The following is a 20,764-nucleotide window of genomic DNA, read 5'->3' as shown; positions in this document are numbered from 1 at the left end:
GAGCTGTAGACTTGGCGGTCGACTCCAGGAGGATGTGAAACGGTTCGGCGAGACGCACCGCACAGGACCGGTAGTCTCACGTTGGAGCCGGCGAAGTGCGTGGCAAGTGATCGTTTTGCGCGGCGCATTTCTATTTACGACGTCATCCTCCGCCGCCCACTTTCTCGTGTGCTCGCAGCGTCTGCAGCCCCAGCGCAGCTCGCGCTCTCAGCCACACAGACACGGCGTTTCCATTGCCAATAGCCCACGACGTGATCCTCGGTGGCTCCTCATTTTCGCCCGCCCACCGGGTGCCTTGATCCTGATCCGCGCAGGTCTTAGCATAGCAACCGCCAGGGCTGGCTGTGACCAGGATCTGCCTCGCGACTCCGCCCCTGCGTGTTGGCCTATTGCGTAAGTAGCTAAGGCACTTTAGCATGACACCTGCCTCACATGTGCGTGTTCTCGGGTTCTGCCCACTTTCATGCAGTCCACCTGATCCATTCACCTCTCTTACTTGTTTGCCTGTTTTTGTTGTTTGGACTTGATACAATATTTCTCGAAATCGACTACCTATGCACAACCTAGAAATCTCAAGTATATCCCATCACCCTCCTCACCATGGCGCGAAGACTTTCCGCCATCTTCACCAACTCCTTCCAGTCTGAGGACAAGAAGAATACGGCACCGAGCTCGAGTACATCGCCGCGACGAACATCTCCTCCCAATGCGAACCGATCGAAATCGCCCAGCAAGCTGTCGAAGCAGGTGCCACAAAATGAACACTCTCGAAAGCCCTCTGGGGCATTTTTGACAGCCGACAATGCCGCCCCTCCTACGCTTCCCAGCTTGCAGAGTCTGCAGGATGACTTTGCGGCCATGGGCACAGATCGCGATCTCATGCCACCGCCGCCCTTGAATGCAGGCTCACATTCGAGGTCGAACTCGGCCAATTCGAGACCGGGCACACCTGGAGGTCTGAACCCGAGCAGGCCTGCCACACCAATCATACAACTGCCTGGGCAGTCGCCGATAGACGACAAGAAAAAGAGCAAGCACTGGTGGAACAAGAAGGATGACAAAAATGAGGCATCGAAGGGTCCAATAGCTTGGATCTCGGGCCATCCTCAAAAGATTCCGTACGATGTCGAGTCCTTGATAAACGCGCAGCCTCTTCCCGAGCTCTGGAATAATGACGAGGGCAATTGCTTCGTATATTTCTATCCGCGCACCTCGGGCAAAGGAGCGTCGTTGAAAGTGGATTCACAAATTTTCGCTTCTTCGCCAATGCTCACCAAGCTCGCATTTGGAGACATTTATAGTAGTCAAAGTGTGGTAAATGGCGATAGAAGGGCCATGCAGCTGGAAGAGCATGCTCCACATGCGCCGCCCGCCGACTCACTGACATCTCCCACGGGCGTCACGCGAAAGCCAGTAGGCGGCATGGTGCATGGTTCGAGCTCGACGTCTTCACGCGACTCTCGAGGTGGTTACTCCAATTTCTCCGAGCCTCAGGAAAGCCATCTGTATTTACCTATCAAGCTGAGTACGGATGACACAACCCAGCCCGGTGCAGGAAAGGCAAGCACAGAAGACGTGCAGACTCTGATCGACTATCGCAACTTCTTTGCCTTCCTTTCAGGACAATCATTGGTTGCGACCGAGAGGCGAAGCTCGTTCTTTGGGATTTTCATGACCATCGCAGGTATCTTGAAGTCCTACCAATTTACGAATGTGGATGGATCGACATACGGAGAGGTAGCGAACTCGAGCTTCGATGCGTACGTTGAGGAACTAGGACTGGGAGACTGCCGATCGAGTCGCGAAAAGACTATCGAAGGGCTCGTCCTCGGTGAGCGCATGAAGAACGTGTCCCTGTACAACGAGGCTTTTACCCACGCCGCTGGAAAGCATCAGGACCTGCTGGCCCTCAAAAGTCCGAAATTCAACATGATCAGTCCTATCACACAAAATCGACTGACCCGTGCTGCGATGGATCTCGACAAGCGTCTGGCAGCTATTCGCCTCATTATGACCGATTTCGACTTTCCTTTCCTGTTCTCCGGCATCATGGCTTCAAAGACGTCCATCGAACGGAAAGAAGGTGTACGTTTCGACGCTTGGAAAGAGCACTTTTTGGGTATGCGAAAGTTCATGCTTGGTCTCCTGAAGCAGCGTTATGGCGACTGGCCTCCAAAGGCAAGCAGCAAGAAGAATACTCTCGAGACATCTGGTCTCAATCGCCTGGTGCTTCGAGATGTCTATCATGACTTGTCTTCCATGTACGACTTGCTTGTAGACCGCAACAGCCTAACTTCGAGGACCATTGATGGTGTCAACATGGATGACACACGTGACGAAGCTGTGATCCGTGGACTGAGAGCAGTGCTGTCAGAATACGATCGCTCGACGCCACCAGTGAAGCCACCGATTCCTTTTGATCTTCCAAAGCTCCCGACGCTGCGAAGTTCGAGAAAGGATTTCGGCGCCGATTCCAAGAAAGATGCCAAAGCGTTACTGAAGAAGCTCAAGGATGATGAGATCCACCAAATTCTCCGAGCGAGCTGGAACGACGATGCGCTTGTCACGCCGTTCGTGGACGCATTCCGTGAAATGGAGAAGAGAGCGGCGCACGGCTGCACGGCTTCTGAGCTCGAAGATCTTCGCATTGGACAGTGGATCTTCATGTACACAGTGTTACAAGCTTTGCCAATGTTAGCATGCGATGCGCCAAGTTTGAAATGGACGAAAGGTGTGGAGTATTTCTTGTGCGAACCGCCTCGATCTGGCGTGCCGTGGGCGGATCCGAATGCAGCAGGTGGGCGCGTTGGCAGCAGAACGTGGTTCTCAGTGGGTGGCGCCGGCGGAGGTGTGGTTTCCCTTCCTTCAGACCTGATCGACCATGGCGTGGAGGGCATATACAAGAGAAGTCACTGTTGGGTCATGGCGGAGCGATGGTGCGCAGCGAACCCAATTCTGAGCGCCGCATTGCACGAACAGACGAACAGTACGGCGCAGCATGATGCTCAGGGCCTACCAGCACCACCATCTGGAAATGATCTGCTTCGTCCGAATAGCCAGACGAGCAGTCGCGGCAGCAAGAGGCTATCAACTCTTGGCCTCGGCTTAGAGGCACTTCCGCTGCCGGCTGGAGTCACGCCCGATGGCAGTTATCCGAGTCCTGCAGTGTCCGAAAGACCACGGACGCCAGTGCACTCGGTTGACGCATCGAAAACCTTCGATGCAATCCTTGGCGACTCTCCAGCGACCAATGCGAAGAGTGGAAAGGACAAGAAGAAAAAGTGAGATGAGATGCACATACTGTATGCTGTTAGATCCAAAAATTAATGACCGGGACTCAAACCAAGCACTCTTGTGTAGACAGACCACATTGTCTCACCTCACCTCGCAGTGGTAGATGTCTTGGCATAAAGCAGATTCCGACTGAACATGAGAAGCACTGATGAAGCCAAGGTTGTGTAATTTGGGACAATCCCATGATCGCTGCATTTACTCGTGCCTCGACTGTTCTCAGAGCGCGCGCGTGGCGCGGAGAAGCCGGACGGCATGGCTGTCAAAAGCCAACTCGCCATTAACTTAGGCACAAAACTATTCTGGCTCAGCCAAGACCAGGTTTAGTCAAGGGTGGCCTCGGACATCAGTCATCCTCATCTGCTGGCACTTTGACTGACTCGTCGCGGAAGCACAACGCTCAACACGATATCGTACTTTCGGAAGCATAATGAACATGTCACAGCTACGCCAGTCTGTCTCACTTCACCGCCACTAAAGGCGTTGCGTGTGGTTTGAGGAGAAGTCCAAATACGCATTGATCCAGTATACTTTCTTCATCCATGGAAGTTGTGAAGTCAAACATGTTCATTATAGATTCCAACGTGGGACATGCCTGCCGAGGCTCTGAGCGTGTCCAAATGAAACGACAGGAACGACCACTCTCCTGCCAGACCATCACCGACTTCCCATTCCATACCTTATCTTCTCTGTCTGGATTACACTTCTGCAACATCATTCGGTACACTCTTTTGCCATTTCGGGCTCATCCATTCATATCATAATTCGAACAGCAAAAAGATCATGGACTGTTAGCACATCTTCGGCTTATCGATCATCGTTGGATTGCTCTGTCCAACTTGTCATTTAATTCCTTTTGAACAAGCGGCGGAGCAGCACTCAGTGGGAATTTGCTTTGGCCGAGATCTGCCAGACCACTGATCGCCCCTACCACACGCGGCCGCGTATCTAGGTACGAGGAGAATGTTACAAATGGACAAGTCACCACGACTGGATGTTCTCACTGACATACAGCAGAATGTTGCTCTCTCAATTTACCGCCACTCTTGGCTTCATCGGTATCGCCGGAGCATTGCCATCGCAGAAACGTTCTACAACATACATGCTAAAGGAACGACACGTGGTGCCGAGATCATGGAGAAAACTTGGGCCTGCTTCCAAGCGTGACACTCTCAATTTGAAGATCGGGCTTGTCCAACAGAATCCTGGCGCGATCGAGCAGCACTTGATGCAAATATCGGACCCCACGCACGAGCGATATGGCAAGCACCTGAGTCAAGAAGAAATTGACGAAATCGTGGCGCCGCCGAAAGAGTCTCTGGATCTAGTAAAGTCGTGGTTGGAAGAACACGGCATTACAAATTATGTTCCAAACAAGTCCAAGACGATGATCCACTGCGCGATCCCCATTGGCAAGGCGGAGACCCTCCTGAACACTACCTATTCAACCTTCAAACACGAGGATGGCACGGAGATCAACCGTGCACCTGAGTGGTCACTTCCCGAATTCCTTCTTGACTCTGTTGAGATTGTTCAACCTACGAATTCGTTCTTCCATCCGAAACAGCATTTGGTTTCTGACAACAATGCTTGGCACGATGCCGCTTGGTGGAAATCTGAAGGGCAGCAGATTTACCCACAGGCCTTCGCAGGTACAGCTGATGGGCAGTACGGGCAGTCTTATGAGTCAAACATCAATGGCCAGCCGCCGCCGGTGCAAGGAGCACAAGTACCGCAGTTCGGACAATCGCAGCCTCAGCAGAACGGACAGCCCAGTCAAGGCGGATTCCAGCCTCCTCAAGGCGGCAACGTTGGCGGTACTATTGATGTCTCCCAAGTTTGTCAAAACCGTATGTTGATCTGTGGTTGATAGACGTATTTGAGCTGACTTGAAACAGAGTATGTCACACCACAGTGTCGCCGAACGCTCTATGGAACCATCGACTACATCCCCCAAGCACCCAATCAGCAAACGGTCGCGACAACGAATTATTTGAACCAGACTGTGATCCGAAGCGATGTCTCACAATTTATGTCGACGTTCCGACCGGACGCCGCGAACATAGGAAACGAAATCAACATCGTCTCCATTGCCAACGGCGACGTCGATCAGAACATTAGCCCACAGAAGATTGCGGAGTCAACTAATCAAGAGGCGAATCTCGATGCGGGCAATATTGCAAGTATCGCATATCCAATTCCGCTAACTGCATATCACACTGGTGGCAGCCCGCCATTCCAGCCGAGCGCTGCCACTCCGGACAATACCAACGAGCCATATCTTGAGTGGCTGGATTACATGCTTGCCCTTGATCAAGTCCCACAAGTCATCAGTACTTCATACGGAGATGAAGAGATGACAGTTCCCAGATCATATGCCGAGCGTGTCTGCAGCGGGTTCGCACAGCTCTCGGCTCGAGGTGTATCACTGATCGTCAGTACGGGAGACGATGGAGTCGGCAAAGATGGCCAATGTATAGCCAACGATGGCAGTGGCGACAAATTCGTGGCCGTCTTTCCAGCAAGCTGTCCATGGGTCACTGGAGTCGGTGCCACGTCGGGCTTCAACCCAGAAGTAGCCGTGAGTCGCTTCGCTTCAGGCGGTGGCTTCAGCTACTATTTTGACGCGCCAGATTACCAGAAAAGCACTACTCAGGCTTACATCCAGAGCCTGGGGTCGCAGTACGGTGGTGCTTACAATCCAAACGGAAGAGGCTATCCAGATGTTGCCGCGCATGGAGACCACGATGCTGTTGTATTCAATGGGGAGCTCAGCACTATCGGTGGCACCTCTGCTTCTGCACCCACCTTCGCTGGAGTCATTGCTTTGGTTAACGACGCTTTAATTGCGGCTGGAAAGCCGACGCTCGGGTTTCTGAATCCATGGCTCTACTCGGTCGGCTACCAAGGCCTCACTGATATTGTGAGCGGCAGCAGTTCTGGCTGTAATACTACTGGATTCCCAGCGCAGCAAGGTTGGGACGCTGTCACTGGTTTCGGAACACCAAACTTCCGGCAGTTGGTGCAGCTTGCGTTGAATGGGCCGACTGATGGGTCTTCAGCGTTACCGAAGGATGGGCAGCGAAAGTAGCATGCTGAATCATGTGCGATGTCAATCAATAGGACGGTCGTGGTCCATCTGCCCACTTCTGGAAGGGCTTTTGAAATTTGAAGTGGTGAGCGTGCCACGTAGCTGCTTCTGTCGAGCATTCTGAGCATTACACCTAGAGAAGAGCTTGTAGTTTCCTGTTATTTCGTAATGTTGAAACCATTGAGAATCCTGTGCTGTACAGCCAAGAGGTTGTGATCAGGAAGCCGTGAGTGAACGAACGTATGAGCCACGCAGTCACGCGTCCTCGCGACGCCAACGCGGGGTGGACGCGTTTCCACTTTACGCGACTCCACGCTTCTCCTCTCTGTGTCCACATACGACACCATGCCACCAAGAAAAGAACCCAAGGAGCAAGTCGTTTATCCCTCATCAAAGGCGAAGACTCCTGCCTTCAAACCTTTGCGGCCCACAAAGATAGGCCGCACATCGACCACAGATTCTGAAAGTGCCGTTCCCAAACCGAGGCCAACGGCGAAGAAAGCAGGACCGCCTACATCAAGACCTAACCCAGCTTCCAAGGCAAGACCAAAGACCACAGCACTGCCTGATAGCGAAGACGATAATGACGAAAAATTGAACGATTCGGCCAAAGGCGGCGCCGCTGATGATTCCGAAGACGACGAGAGCCTACCTTCTCTTTCCACCACTATTACAAATCTGAACAAGACTACAGCCAAGCGCAAAGCTTCAGCTATATCCATCGACTCCACCAACGATGACGATCAGCCTCAGCCTTTGACAACGACGGTAAGAGCGACTACCTCGAGCAACGACGATGTTCCCCCTGCCCTCTCGTCTTCCGATGGTATACCCAGTATTCCACAACCTTTGCTTCTCCGCCTCTTACACTCTGGATTCACGCACCAGGACACGAAGATTGACATGCAAGCTTTGCAGATCGTGCAGACGTATCTGGACGTGTTTGTGCGAGAGACGATTGCAAGGTGTGTGGCGGAGAAGAAGGAAGCTGCGGAGCGGGGAGAGGCGGAGGAAAGTGATGTTGGGTGGTTGGAATTGGAGGATCTCGAGAAGGTGGGCGTGGGGATGATGCTGGACTTTTGATTGCTTCGTGATAGGGCAAATGCTGAAGGTGGTCCGGGCCATGACCATCCCAGCTGTTCGTCGTCGTTCGAGGATTTTGTCGTGGGCAGATGCCCTTGTGCTACGCCGAAACCATAATCTTAACCTGCTGCATCCGTCAGACTGGCGTCTATATGTATGCTCTGACACAAGTCGCGGCAAACGTTGGGAGGAGCGAAACACCACATGGCCACTTCAGCAGCCAAGAACGTCATTACTAGAAGATGCATTCTGGAAGACCGGTGAAGCATAATGATACCACACCGATCTAATGGTCTCTATGACTTCCGATGCAACTTCAATTCGGTCGCATCAACGCATCTTTGACGCAGGGCTCTTGCCCCAATCGCCGCTGTTCGTGTGCTATTGGGTAAGTCCGATGCAAAGGCATTGGCAACCGCATACCACAATATGACAGCTCGCATGGACCATCTGGTCGCTGCCACAACCTGTCTTGCATATCGCCAGGACGCAAGAGTCTGTTCACAACATCCATGCCGCGAGACGAATGCTGTATGGTTCAATGAGACACAGAAGACATATAAGTCAGCCTTCGCTGGTTGCTGGTTGCACAAGAACCTCATTCTGTTCACTGCACGACTTCTCACAAATCAACCACGCAACGACCACGCAACGAGCCGCAACCCACAATGCCTTCGAAGTATATCGTCGAGGTCCGCTACGGCTCACCAAAACCCAAACCAACAATCAAAGCTTCCTTCAAATCCTCCTCTGGTGATGACTGGTCCAGTTCCTGCGAGAAATGGAATACCAAACACAATTCTTTGGGCACTGCAAAGCAGACCCAAGCTATGCAAGATCTCATGAAGACTGCAAAGACGAATCTCGAAGGTAAAGGGCACGGAGTGTCGGCAATGAAGGCCGTGGGGAATAATATGAGAGCGAAGACTTCAACTGATGGGAAGGAGCGCTATTGGGGTCTGAAGCAGAAGAAAGGCGGCAAGGTGGTGATGAGAGGAGAATAAGCCAGTGGAACTGTTTTGTCAGAGTAGGGGCTTACCATACATTGGACGCAGTAAGATACTGCAAACTACGTGTCCTTGCTGTCGCAATGCAATGCCCTATGATATGATCTGTAGCTCCACTGTTGCTGAAGATTTCCAACATTATCCCAAGTCCAGTACTGAGACCTGCAGCACTGGCATGCATCATACAATGTAGTTTTCTTTGTGCAGTCTCACCTGTGAATGCTGTCAACCTGACCAAACACTTTACGCAAGACACGTTCACGAGACACTTCTCGTTCAATCACGCTCATCCAGCAAACGACGGGATGGCACAAAAGTCCTTGCATGTCCCACAAGCTTTGAGTATCGCTCCATAGCACAGTGCAACAATCACTCAGAAGCAGAACCAAGCATCCATCACAAAGCCATGCCACTCATGTGTGAGATCTCCGCCAAAATCGGCTGCTTCCTGCATCGTCCCACATCATCCAGAACAGTGATCACCGCCAAGTTCGACAAGTCCAGAGGCTACACCTGGTCTGGCTCGACCTGGTCCAAGACAACAAAGCGATGGCACTCCTCCAGCTCACTCTCCAAATCTGAGATTGACAAGTTGCGCCACGACATGGAGTGCATTCGAGACGTGCTGCAGAGTGATGGAAATCGTGTGAGCTATATGCGATTTGATGGCGGGTGGGTGGATATTGAGGGGTGGGATAGGAAGGGAAAGAGGAAGGGTTGGACGTTTGAGAGGTGTACGAGGAAAGTGGTGAAGGCCGTTAGGTGCGACGGCAAATGTGGGTGTTGATGGAAAGGACGCTCTGGAGTGGTTTTGCGCAAGGACGGGGGTGTTGAAGGTTTGACTTAAGCGTCGGGAGTATGGTATGATGGACTGTCGGCTTTGCAGTGTTCTGGTTTGGATAACGTTGTTGTGTTGGATTGTTGGGTGGAGTAGCAGGAAAAGAATGGGCGTAGTGCTCAGAACTACCCCCCACTTCCCGTCCGAAAACACTTTACGCGTCCAGAACGCGTCTTCCCAAACCTCACTGCCTTGCCACGCCGATTGAACTCAACTCATCATCGAATTGCATCGCATCACATCACGACCAAAGCCTCAACATGTCCGAAGCAACTCCCCGCATCACCGCTCCCTACCTCGAGCAGTTCTCGCACCGCACAGTCCGCATCCTAGGCAAAGTCCGCCAAATTCGCGGCGAAATGGCCACCATTGAAGCAGGCGGCAAGATCGACCTGCACTTGAACAAGGTAGACCATTCTCCTCCCATGAAGAAACCCCAGTCCACCACTGACAAGGAAATCACAGGACTGCCACCTCCAAAACAACCACGCCTTCGAGTTCATCGGCAAAGTCCAACAAGATCTGAGTGTCCGCGTGCTCGCCTCTACAGATCTCGGTCCAGAAGGCAGTATTGGTTCGTGTTCTTCGCATCAATATTTCATTGCCAAAGCGCTGGAGAGCTGACCTGTGATACACCAGATTTCAACGCCATAGATGCCGTAGTCGATGCCACACACCGCTACCACGAGATCTTCTACGCCAAAGACGAGTAGACCACAATATACGAACTAATGACGATGCACGAGGGCAATGTGCCAGACTACGATGTCACGATGGTCAAAAAAGTACCCAGTGAAAAGTTACCAACAGTATGTGCCCACACATGCCGAAAGCGTGGTGTACCTCACTGCCGAGCACGGAATCCTGAGGTACCGAATTTGCGTGTGGACCGGTCGTGCGTTTCCGACGCCTGTGAGACATGACTCTTGGTGTGCAGCGCAGTAATGCATGTCGCGCTGAGAAGTACCTTGGTATCACATAAGCGCTTGAGCGGGTCATGAACAGACAGTGCGGCTCCAAAGGACTGGAAAGTTTGAGACAGACGCCGCTGCACGCTTGACGATGGTTGACCATTGATGATGATCCCTGAAGGGAGAGAGTCATGGACCACGCTATCAAGCTCGGCGACCCAAGAAATTGTGCTCAGTTATTAGCGGTGTGAGTGGCGATTGCATCTGTCATGGAGCTGTAGCTATAGCTGTAGCTGCTGCGAGCACGTGGAGTAGTACAGTATGGATACAGCTAATGATACATCTATCTACGCTACTAAGAAGTCGCACAATCCTGCTGTGGAATACACATACACACAAAAAGTGGCTAAACAAGCGCCGATTGTCCTGCAATAGCTGCTTGGTACCATGGGGAAGTCTTGCTCTTTCTAGTGCCTTGACCGCTGATCACTGTTCACTGTCCGGGCATACAGTGTGCTGACGAGGCTGTGTGACCGACACCAAGTACGCGGCTGTCTCAAGCTGCGCAATGCCCCATGCAAAACCCCACATAATCCGTGTGCTGGGGTTCTCGGAGTGCTGACCGATCCCTTTTCAAGGGCCGACAAAGGCCAGCATACAGGGTCGAATTATGAAGGGCGCCTTGGCCGGAGCAAGGTCATGAGAAGGAAACGATGTGTCCGGACACAATGTCGACGGCTTCGCAAGTCCCTTGGCGGACAAGACGAGATGCTTAGAACCGATCAGGCGTCTCTGTCTGCAGTCTGGCTTGCCTCAAGTGTGGGAGCGCCAGCAACATCACGCAGCACCCACAGCGACAGCTCCGACGCCATTGGCCAAATGATCCACCGAATTGTCCCTCGCTATGGCAGCCTTCGTACTGTTCTTCTCAGCGATGCCATCTCCAGTCGTCTGTCCCTTGGCCGCCGCGAATTGCTCGCTCCTCTTGAAGCTCGACGTGGGATTGTAGTACTCATCCAAGATAGGATGAATGAGAACATTCTGATTGTGGATCGTCAAGACGCTGTTCGTCGGCACTGTAACCCAGTTGTCTCGTTCAAAGGTCAGTGGCTCGCTCGCGACCAGCACGATGTCGGCGCCCTTGTCTCTTCTCTCCATCTTGTATTCGCCCTTTCCGACCTTCGGCTTCGCTCCTACGATGCCATCTTTCCCAGGCTGAGGCTTCCAGTCCGTTCCACTGCTGAAAAACAAGCTTGCTGCTTCGTCTGTTTGGCTCGATACGTATCGTGTGCACACCACGCTCTTGCCGTCTGTGATGGCGAAGTTCAACAGACTTCGTACATCTTCGCCCTCTCTGACCTCTGGTGCCAAGGACGAAATGTACGAGTTGATCCTCTCGATCGTCTTCAACATGGCCTTCCTCAGTACTGTGTGTCCAAACCCGTCTCTTTGCTTTGCTTCATCGTCCGGATCCACGCCTCCATATTTCTCCAAGCTGTCCAAGAAGAGCGCGAAGGCCCATTCGGAGTCCGTCGAACCCTGCACGACATTGAACCACTTGTCTTCCACATCACTAACGAGCTTCCTCTTGACACCAAGCTTCCATCCTCCTATACCGCCATTGTGCATCCACATCAAGGCTCCTCTCGCAAATGGATGGCAGTTGGAGTCGGACAGCGCGCCTTCGGTGCTCGCTCGTACATGGGCAAAGATGAGAGGAGAGACAGTCTTGCTCGCGAGCCTCTCCAAATTCCTGCAGTTCCAGGCCGGGATCGTGGATGTGAAGATACAAGGCTCCGGTCCCAAGTCAACGATATCATCATCCTGTTCATCCTTCTCTTTACTACCCGACCCTCGCCTTCTGTTCCTCCCATTCACCCTCCCACTCCCAGCAGTATAGTATCCCACTCCGAACCCATCCCCATTATGCGGCCGGGTAGTATCAAGTCTCAGCCGGGAGTCGTATGACTGTGTAAGAATCGAATGCGTGGGACTGGTAATCAGGTGAGAAAGGAGAATGGGCGACTGTCCGGAGTAGATAAGAAAGCGGCACATGGTGAGTTTCAGTTTCAGATCCCCTCTTTCTTGTTCGCTTTCCCCTCTCACTAGTAATGGAGCGAGGTATCGGAATCAAGCCGGGTGGGTGCAAAAGGGCCGTGGGTATGATGAGTAAAGTCTTGGAAGTGGTGTCAAGCTGGTTCCGAGCACGTCTACTCCTCACGCCTCCTCACTTGCTCCGCAGGGCCACGACCGCTTCTCTGTGTCTGGACCTCCCACTACTCGCTCTTCACGCTGCTTCTGGTATTATACCAGTTCGTCAAGCACTGTTTGCTGGTTTTCGGATCTCCGGAGCGATCGCACAGATCTGGTCGCAGTATAACCGCGGTGTTTCCGGTCTGTTTGTGAGGTGGTGTTATATCGTGAGGGGTCACTCGGCTTCTTGTTCGCTAGTATACCGGCAGCACAGGTACTTCACACACACCCAACCCACGTACATGTGGCGTGTGTGCCTGGCAGTCCAGAGATCTGGTAGTACCGATCGGTTGGCGTGATGGATCTGGATGGTGTGTCGCGTGGTGTGTGGATGGTTTGCATGTGCAAACAGGGAAGGCGGTCGAACTGCAAGGTACCAAAAGGGTGGCATCATCTGCTGCTGACTCGCGTGATAGTAGCGATTATGTCGTGCGACGAGTTTGGCTTGGAAATGAGCACTTTAATGTACTCAGTTATACGGCTGACTCTGGAGTCTGATTCATGCACACCATTGTTGGCTTGAAAAGACAGCCTGCCATAGTAGTTCTTATGGACAAAGTATTACATGCGCACTTTTGCCCACGCCCAATGTCCCTCCCTTCCCAACAACCATAAGTTACTACTAAAGTCCCCATTCACCATCAGAGAACACATGGTCATCACAGCGTCAATATATTTTTGCGTCCGCGCCGTAGTTCGGACCCTTTGGTAACATTCCCTCGATCCTGAGCTGAAGCGCACTGCCAACGCGATGCCCATGTAACGACAGTGATGCAATTTTTCCGCGCCGGTCCTTCAAATGCATCAATGAGCTTTTATCTTGTTTTGGTAATATCTCTGCTGATCCCATGCATGATCCATTTGTTAGATAAGTTGTTCATCTGCAGCAGGATTCCTGTACAACGTGTGCGAAAGGTCGACTTAAGGAGGTGTTAGGTATGCTTCGACTCGGCGATGGGCGTTGATGTCCTTTGGGACTAGAGTGTCCTTCTGGGTGCGGGGTCAAGATGAAAGCAGTTCGATTCATGTAGTCGTCTCAGACAGCTCGCCAGTACACTGAAGAGACCGGCGATCCATATGACCGGCTTGAACCTCGAGCGCTGCAGCCATTACATGTGTAACTTCGAAGTGTTAGTCATTGATGAGCTAGTCGGGACGATTCAGTACTTACTCGGCCAAATGACAGCCTTCTCCAGCATCATGGCTGTCACTCGCATAATCTTACTTCCATATCCACACCTGTCCAAGTTGACATTGTGATGCATGTTTGTGCTGAAATTGTTGGGGTTCATCGCCATCAGGTTCATCTCTTGGTGAGCATGTTTTTCTTTCATGCTCGTATAGATTTGTTCCAACTTGTGGAGCATCTCCATGTCCTCCGGCGCGAGGAGCATGACAGCTGGAACATCTGTGTAATCCACTGCATCTCTTCCGAGAACTCCAAGATACTTGCCGGTGCGTTCTTGAACGGTGGTGACCCACTCTGCCAGAACCTGAGCGCAGTCCAAGAAGCAAATTGCTGCTTGAATTGGAAGCTCATGAGCGTGCGCGTCAGAGTAGGTGAGGTTGAATCTGCACGCCACGGTCAATGCATCAGCTGCATAAGCTGCAGCTTTACGCAAATGGCGCTCCCGCCTTGTCGATGCCGCTTGATCGTTTGGAATAGCGGAAGACATTCTGCGCTGAGCTAGGGTCCTGGTATCTGGCGACTTGCGTGTGTCCGGAGTCTTTACATCATTTGATGAGCTCTCTTCGAACGCGTTGAAGGCAATGAGCTCTTCTGCCATCTTGTTGAAGTCTCTCGCCCAGAAAGCCTCTGCTGTCCGGCCAAGGTTCACGTACAATCGCACATACGCTAAATCGAGTAGAGGGATGCTGTCAGCAGCAAGGGGGCCAAGTCCGAAAGGATTCGGTCGTTCTAGCGTATGCCGTTCGTTGGCTTTCCATGCGGCCATCCAGGCGTTGAGAGCAGGCTCGATATTTGCGATCATCGACTCCGTTTCTTGCATTGTCCATTCGCGTCCTCGATGTCTACTCCGGGTCTCCCAGATGTAGTTGTGCAGCGCATTGATCAATACTAAGCATCCGAACGTGCTAGGCTTGATTTCGGAAGCAGGTAAATTGCTACCAGAGGCTCCGAAATTGCCATTGTCGAAAGTTGAACTCCTTTGATTTGCTGTGAGCAGAGAGCTTAGAGCATCGGCAAAAGAAAGCGAGTTCTCCTCGACTCTCGCCAGGCCTCCACGTGCGTGCCACTCTTCAGCAGAAGGAGCTTCGTAAAGCTCTTCCTCGCATGGCAGATCAAGCAGAATCTCGGAATTCATGATGGACGGCGTTTGGTTGTACGCAGTGGTCAGCAAGCTCGACAAGATGAAAATTCCAAAGAAGCAGCGCTTCTGTTCTTCTGCAGTCTTCCATTTAATCCAAGTGGCGTGCAAGTCGCTGTTATCGCCGTTGCCCATCGCGGTGTCGACGTTGGCGGAACGTGGCTCGTCAAGCGTCTGCAGATCGGCACTTCGTGCCAGGCTCACGAGTGCGGCAATGTGGTTGCTAGAGATCTCTGCGGCCAGACGATCTCCACAGTGATGGCCGTAGATGACGTTGAGGAGCATGGCTTGCACAAGCCACAGCGGCGTTGTGCTATGCGAAGCTTCCCGGTTGATCGCAGATGCCATGTCGGCCTTTCGCCTGTCTTCCAGATACAGGGAAATCATCTTCTTGGCAGCCTCAAACAAGTTCTTCGATGCCGGATGGTCGTACTCGTAGAGAGCACCGATAGCGGCCATACCAAGGATAAGACATTGTGGACCGTTGGCGGTGACGAACGGGGAAGACGATGCTGCCGGTGATCCCTTTTGAGGCGCGACAAGGTCCACAGGATTGAATGTCACAGTTGCAATGTGGGTGATTGGCAGATGTGGATGGGCATATTGCATAAACGCTTCGATGTACCGTTGCAAGTCCGCGCGGCTGGGTAGCGTGACACCTTCGGGAGTTGCGTTTCGCGCGCCTGCTCCGCCAGATAGGGGAGAGCTCACTGTAGGCTGTGAGTACTTGCGTTGATTGTGACCAACCAAAAGGGAGGGTTGCGACAAGCTGTTCAGAAGCGCTTGCCTGGTAGACTCGGTTATCGAATCGGTTGACATCGATGTCATAGAACTCTGTCTCGCACTTGTGCTGCTCGTCATGGATGGCGAAGACATGCCAGGGCTGTCAGAGTCAATGTTCGAGACCGGAGCACCAAAGAAATTGGCGCCCTGATTCTGCATGATGTCCGCCTGAGACGGGTGTCTCTGCAATGCGCCATTATTGTGTTGCATCATCGCCTGGTGAAAGTAGGTATCGCCAGTGGGCGTGGGATCATGTAGGCTTGATGGTGACAATGTTCCATTCTGTTGGTCCAATGAAGGCAGGCCATTACAAAGTCCATCAAGCTGGAATGGGCCAGTGGATGAATGCGAGAGAGTCTGCTGGAGAGAAAGGTCTTGCGGATGCCATTGAAAGTTGTTCTGTATCGGGATGGCAGCTTGACTGTTTGTCATGCTCTCCGAAAAATCCCCAGGACTGTCGCCACTGCTCATGCGCGATGGTGAGGACTCTTCGATGGCATTCTCGTGATCATTGCCAGCCATGTTCATACCCCAGTTCCTCATCCAGCCAAAGTCATCATCTATGGGGACTTGCTGATTTGTGCCAGCCTCAAGGCCAAAAGGAATATTAGTTGATGAGATCTGCCCAGCCGAGCCAAAATGCAGGGCGGCTGGATTTATCGTCGTATGTGGAGTGAAAAGTTGATCGATGTCGAACCCGCCAAAGCTCGCCTGAGGAGGTGCCGTTCGGAGCGAGTTCGTCATATCCATATGATTGGCGTGAGCCGTGTCTAGCTTGGGAAGACCATGCAGGTTTCCGTGCTGGCCCATCGCAGTAGACATGCCACGATAGTCGAAGTGTCCGAGGCCTGGATGCATACCCATCATGCCGGCGCCATTCATACCCAAGCCCAGTGCATTCATGCGGTCCATCTGAGCGTGGCCATCCATCAGGCCCAGGGAAGAGAGATCGATGTGGCTGATCGTGTTCGCTCGTGGACGAATCTGATTCGAAGCGGCGCCATTAATGCCATTCACGTTGATATTCGCGACCGAATTCTTGCGCACTCTGCCATTGCCATTCCCGCCCGCCACACTCTCGCGTCGGCCAGTGCGTGGTCGCGTAGTAGTGTTGGTCATGTGGAGCTTTTGCTGATGGCGAAGCAGCAGATCTCGACGTGCGAAACATCGTGTACACTCCGGACACTCGAACGGCTTTTCTTTCGTGTGAGATCGTTCATGTCGCTTGAGATGTTCCAAGCGGGCGAACGACCGAGTGCATGTTTGGCACACGTGCGGCCGTGGCTTATCCGTCTTGGGCGGTGGGAATGCGGGCTTTACAGTGCCATTGGCATTGGTTGTGGTCGTGGGGGTCGTGGTGGCGGTGCCATTGCTCGTTTTCGAGACTGTGGCATTGATGGTCAGCTTGCTGTTCACTGCGCTCCATGCAATGCAGCGAGCGAGGTATGCGACAAAGTGCCGACGTACCGTTCGTCAGAGCAGGACTCGCGGCGCTCGCGCTCAATCCCGGCGAGTCACTCTCCGGCTCTTGTTTCGCGGCATCCTCTGCGTGCATGCTCCAATCTTCTGACAGTAAGTAATTCAAAGGTCCAACCTGCAGCTTCCTCCAGTGATGCGATCTTTCCTCAGGCAGCTGTCGTGGAAAGAACGATGGTGGTCAGCAGCCTGGTATGCCGGAAATGGTGCCAAGCAGGAAGCCGATCTCGCAAACAGTGGGACGGCCGCTGAACGAGCGACGTTATGCTCGTGTAGGACGTTGAAAGGTTGTGCCCCACGGGTCCAGGCGGTGTCGCAGGGAATGACAGCGAGTGTCTCGCGTAGAATCTGGTTGCAAAAGCTCAGCGAGCAGATCTATTGCCCTCGAACCGCTGAGGCCCCGGTCGAAGTTCACCGGGGTGGCTGAGGCGGAGTGTGGAGACGTGTGGGTGCCCCAACAATGCGCAGGTGCGGTCCTCTCTCGCCGGCAACTCCAGGACAGTCGGCGGTGGTCGAGTGTACGGGCGGGCCTGGGGGATGGGTCGTCGCAGAAGCTCTCACTCGAGTCGCATGCCCGACGAGGTCGAAGAGCAAAGAGGCGAGATGGAACTGCGTTCGTCAGCTGGCATCCGAGAGCCAGGCTAGCATTAGAGTTCTGCTACTCCCTTCTAGGTAGACCTACACGAAGCCAGTAAAAGCAAGCGTCTAACTCTATTCACCGGCGGGCCACAGCTGCCCGAAGTGGACGTTCGTTTTACGTTTGGCTCGTCCGCGATGCGAGGCTGGACCTTGGATGCCAGGTCCAGATGCGTTGGCTGCTCGCGGCGAGTGTCTGGGTCGGCGGGCAGGTCAAAGACAGTGCACACGCTCGACTGGGCGGACGGGCAGGCTATGATGAGGGAGCTCAGCGGCGGATGCTGGCGTGCACCGAATCATAAAATCTGGAGAAAAGCTGGAGTAGGTTGCCGTCCGTCCTGCGATCCAAGACCACACACGCCAGCAGGTGCTCCGATGCTGCCGTCTGCTAAGAGCAGTCGGCTAGCTAGTTTCAGCTATACTTCTCACTGGTGTCTGAGCTCTGCTGCTGCCGGCAGACGTGATCCAGGCAGGACGCTGCTGCTGCTGCTGCTGCGCACAAGGTTGGGGCCTTCGGAGCTGCCATGTACATCACCTGCCCACTCGCCGTGTCATTGAGCAGCGATGCGCCGGCAGCGGTGTCAATGCAGCAGTCTGCGCGTGCCCGCCTGAGGATCGCACGCCGTACACACGACGGTGGATTCCATGCAGCCTGCAGCAGCAGCAGCCTGCAAAGCAAAACAGATGAGGGTGGAACGCAGTGCGCGCAAACTCCGAGCCCAGCGGACCCTGCCAGCTGCTGGCCGCTGCCGCTTTGCCTTTTCCAATGCTAGCTAGCACGCACCACGTCCTCGTCCCGCCCGCGACCTGCTTCGCGCAGGCAGGTTGGCCAACGGAGCCGCGCCTCTCTCTCGCGCGCCCGTCATCACGAGCAGCGAGACTTGCTGCTCGCCGCGCGCTAGGTCATTTCGCACACTTTCGCCAAAGCGCGCAGCGCCAAAGATCACTTGTCCGCTAACTAGCCGCAACGTTCCATAGCCAGCGCCGCGTGCTTCCTTCGCATCACTCGCATAGCCAGCCGGCGCGCTCGCTTCGCCGTCGCCATCGATGGGGCGACGACGATGACTATCGCACTCGCCATGTGGGCGTCGCGCCGCAGAGGCTCGCTCATTTGCTTTGCCTTCCCGTCGACGACGGATCTTATGGGGCCCGGGTATAGCGGGCGTGGAAGTGGCTTAGGATCAGAGGTCACCTGTGCAAACGTCTGCATGAACCCTTGGCGAGGCCCATCTCCTTGCAGCGCACTCGATCGTCGACGCAACCCGCCATCCGAGCCCTTGTTTTTGTGCGCTGCAGGTTCACACAGCATGCTTGCGGCCGCTCGCACTAGCAGCGCTGTCTAGCGCGGACCCTTCGACGGCAGCATGCCCTTCGCATGTGCTGCCCAGCGAACGGCCTCGCGGACAGCGACTCGCCGCGGCGGAGGATGTGTAGCAATGCCCGTTGAGACACTGGCCACAGCTGGTGGACCAGCAGCAACGTGAGGTGGGTATGCCCGTGAGACCCACGAGTCAGTGTGTCAATGTGCGCCGTCCGACATTTGTGGTACTCTACCGCCAACCGCTGCCACGCTGGTCCACACATCTGATGAGAGCCACAGAGCCCATCAGCATTCCGCTGCCAATGCTGTCATCGCATCCGAAGGCGCAGAAGTCGGCTGCTCGCCCGGAAACACCAAATGTCACGCGGCAAATGCGTGAATTTCCGACGGCAAGCTGCGCCAACATTGATTGGCCGTTTGCAATCTACTCTAGTGCCTCGCTCTCAGAACTTGCCAGTTGCAACACAACTCCAGCTCTGCAGGCTCTCACGCCTGTCCACAGCCCGAGTGAAGGCTACGGGGTACTGGCCTGGATCATCTCAGTTCGCACGGGTCCATCGGAGCACGCATACAAGCGGCTCGGCGTCCATGACTCTGACCTCGCCGCAGCCGCGCTTGCCTCAAAGTGGTGGAAGTGTCTGGAGAAGGGCCAAGGATTGTCCTGCAGGAAAGCACTTAGCTCGTGCGCCTCGTTCTGGAGCAACGCGTGCTGTCGTCAGATTATCCGATGCAGCGCAGGCCTGCAGTGGCCTCGCTTGGACACTTGATGCACGCGGGTCTGGAGATTTCATGGAGTCCGTCGTGACAGTGTGACACAGGCGTTGTACGTCAAGGACCTGGGGACAGATGCAGACAGGGCAGGTCTGCCAGCACGCAGGCCTGGCAGGCATGGTCTCAACCTCACCACAAGCGCTCATCTCGAATCACATCTACTACTGGCGATGGCAGCTCAGTACGCGAACTATGCGCAGGATTCATGCTGTTACTGCGCCTGTCTCCAGACTCGGCTCGCTGCAGTTGCGTACTGCTCCACCGTCTGTACTCATTGCAGCAACTCGCCGCGATGAACTCCGACGACTGACGGCGAAGAAATGTGTCTCTGACTTGCAGTCCAGGGTTCATGACCTCCAGCGCGGCCACGCAGCGAACTCTCCATCACTGCTGCCCTCGGAGATAATTCATCCTGCGCTACTTGTGAAGGTGTGGTATGCTGCAACGGCTATTGGCGAGGATCTTTCCAAGCGATGACGACCAGGCTTTGGTGATCGAACAGCAAAATCTAGCCAGGCAGAGATCGGACTTGTTACCACTCGTGGAAAGGCAACAGAGGCCAGGTCAGTGACCACACGTGACTGTCGTGAGCCATAGCCGTGCAGTAGTGTGAGGGAGCCGCGCTATACACGGGAGCCGCACAAGCAGTAGGCTTGGAGGATCAACGTCTGCAGTAGAGTCAATATCAAATATCAGCAGCACGGCGGTCGCTGGCGGTCATCATCGACGATGTCACGGCTCAAGCCAGACTGTATGCACGTAATCATGGAGAGCAGCAGCTCGCAGCATTTCTTCTGCAGCGACAACGCCTCTGGGCATGATGGCGGGCGAGCTCAAGACGAAGCAGCGTCATCTGCTGCAGTGTGACAATTAATTGCAATGCTCCAGCGCGGTTGGACATTGGCGTGAGGTCCCGATGCTTTTCATGGCCCTCGATTTGCTCAGAAATTATGCGGCGTGGCGCCCCACCATCACA

At 53.9% G+C, this 20,764-nt stretch overlaps 7 protein-coding genes across 7 annotated transcripts; 5 read left to right on the top strand and 2 right to left on the bottom strand.

Moving 5' to 3' along the window:
• Positions 1 to 600: 600 nt before the first annotated feature.
• Positions 601 to 3,285, top strand: CKM354_000927500 (uncharacterized protein; the record flags this gene model as incomplete). The annotated part of the gene is made up of 1 exon (XM_044804688.1): positions 601 to 3,285. One exon carries the CDS (start codon positions 601 to 603, stop codon positions 3,283 to 3,285), a length of 2,685 nt encoding a protein of 894 aa, XP_044660623.1.
• A 1,024-nt stretch (positions 3,286 to 4,309) lies between these two features.
• CKM354_000927400 (uncharacterized protein) lies at positions 4,310 to 6,382 on the top strand (the record flags this gene model as incomplete). Its single annotated transcript, XM_044804687.1, has 2 exons — positions 4,310 to 5,141; positions 5,190 to 6,382. 2 exons carry the CDS (start codon positions 4,310 to 4,312, stop codon positions 6,380 to 6,382), a joined length of 2,025 nt encoding a protein of 674 aa, XP_044660622.1.
• A 345-nt stretch (positions 6,383 to 6,727) lies between these two features.
• CKM354_000927300 (uncharacterized protein) lies at positions 6,728 to 7,465 on the top strand (the record flags this gene model as incomplete). Its single annotated transcript, XM_044804686.1, has 1 exon — positions 6,728 to 7,465. The coding sequence occupies one exon, from the start codon at positions 6,728 to 6,730 to the stop codon at positions 7,463 to 7,465; it is 738 nt and encodes a 245-aa protein (XP_044660621.1).
• A 668-nt stretch (positions 7,466 to 8,133) lies between these two features.
• CKM354_000927200 (uncharacterized protein) lies at positions 8,134 to 8,469 on the top strand (the record flags this gene model as incomplete). The annotated part of the gene is made up of 1 exon (XM_044804685.1): positions 8,134 to 8,469. One exon carries the CDS (start codon positions 8,134 to 8,136, stop codon positions 8,467 to 8,469), a length of 336 nt encoding a protein of 111 aa, XP_044660620.1.
• Positions 8,470 to 9,570: 1,101 nt separating this feature from the next.
• On the top strand, positions 9,571 to 10,023 carry CKM354_000927100 (uncharacterized protein; the record flags this gene model as incomplete). Its single annotated transcript, XM_044804684.1, has 3 exons — positions 9,571 to 9,717; positions 9,776 to 9,884; positions 9,950 to 10,023. The coding sequence occupies 3 exons, from the start codon at positions 9,571 to 9,573 to the stop codon at positions 10,021 to 10,023; spliced, it is 330 nt and encodes a 109-aa protein (XP_044660619.1).
• Positions 10,024 to 11,058: 1,035 nt separating this feature from the next.
• On the bottom strand, positions 11,059 to 12,276 carry CKM354_000927000 (uncharacterized protein; the record flags this gene model as incomplete). The annotated part of the gene is made up of 1 exon (XM_044804683.1): positions 11,059 to 12,276. The coding sequence occupies one exon, from the start codon at positions 12,274 to 12,276 to the stop codon at positions 11,059 to 11,061; it is 1,218 nt and encodes a 405-aa protein (XP_044660618.1).
• Positions 12,277 to 13,497: 1,221 nt separating this feature from the next.
• CKM354_000926900 (uncharacterized protein) lies at positions 13,498 to 17,139 on the bottom strand (the record flags this gene model as incomplete). Its single annotated transcript, XM_044804682.1, has 3 exons — positions 13,498 to 13,595; positions 13,646 to 16,969; positions 17,052 to 17,139. The coding sequence occupies 3 exons, from the start codon at positions 17,137 to 17,139 to the stop codon at positions 13,498 to 13,500; spliced, it is 3,510 nt and encodes a 1,169-aa protein (XP_044660617.1).
• Between the last annotated feature and the right edge of the window lie 3,625 nt (positions 17,140 to 20,764).

This window comes from Cercospora kikuchii (genome assembly GCF_019650295.1).
Source record: "Cercospora kikuchii DNA, contig_00006, whole genome shotgun sequence".
Lineage (NCBI taxonomy): Eukaryota > Fungi > Ascomycota > Dothideomycetes > Mycosphaerellales > Mycosphaerellaceae > Cercospora > Cercospora kikuchii.
This window is presented reverse-complemented; position numbering and strand designations above follow the sequence as displayed.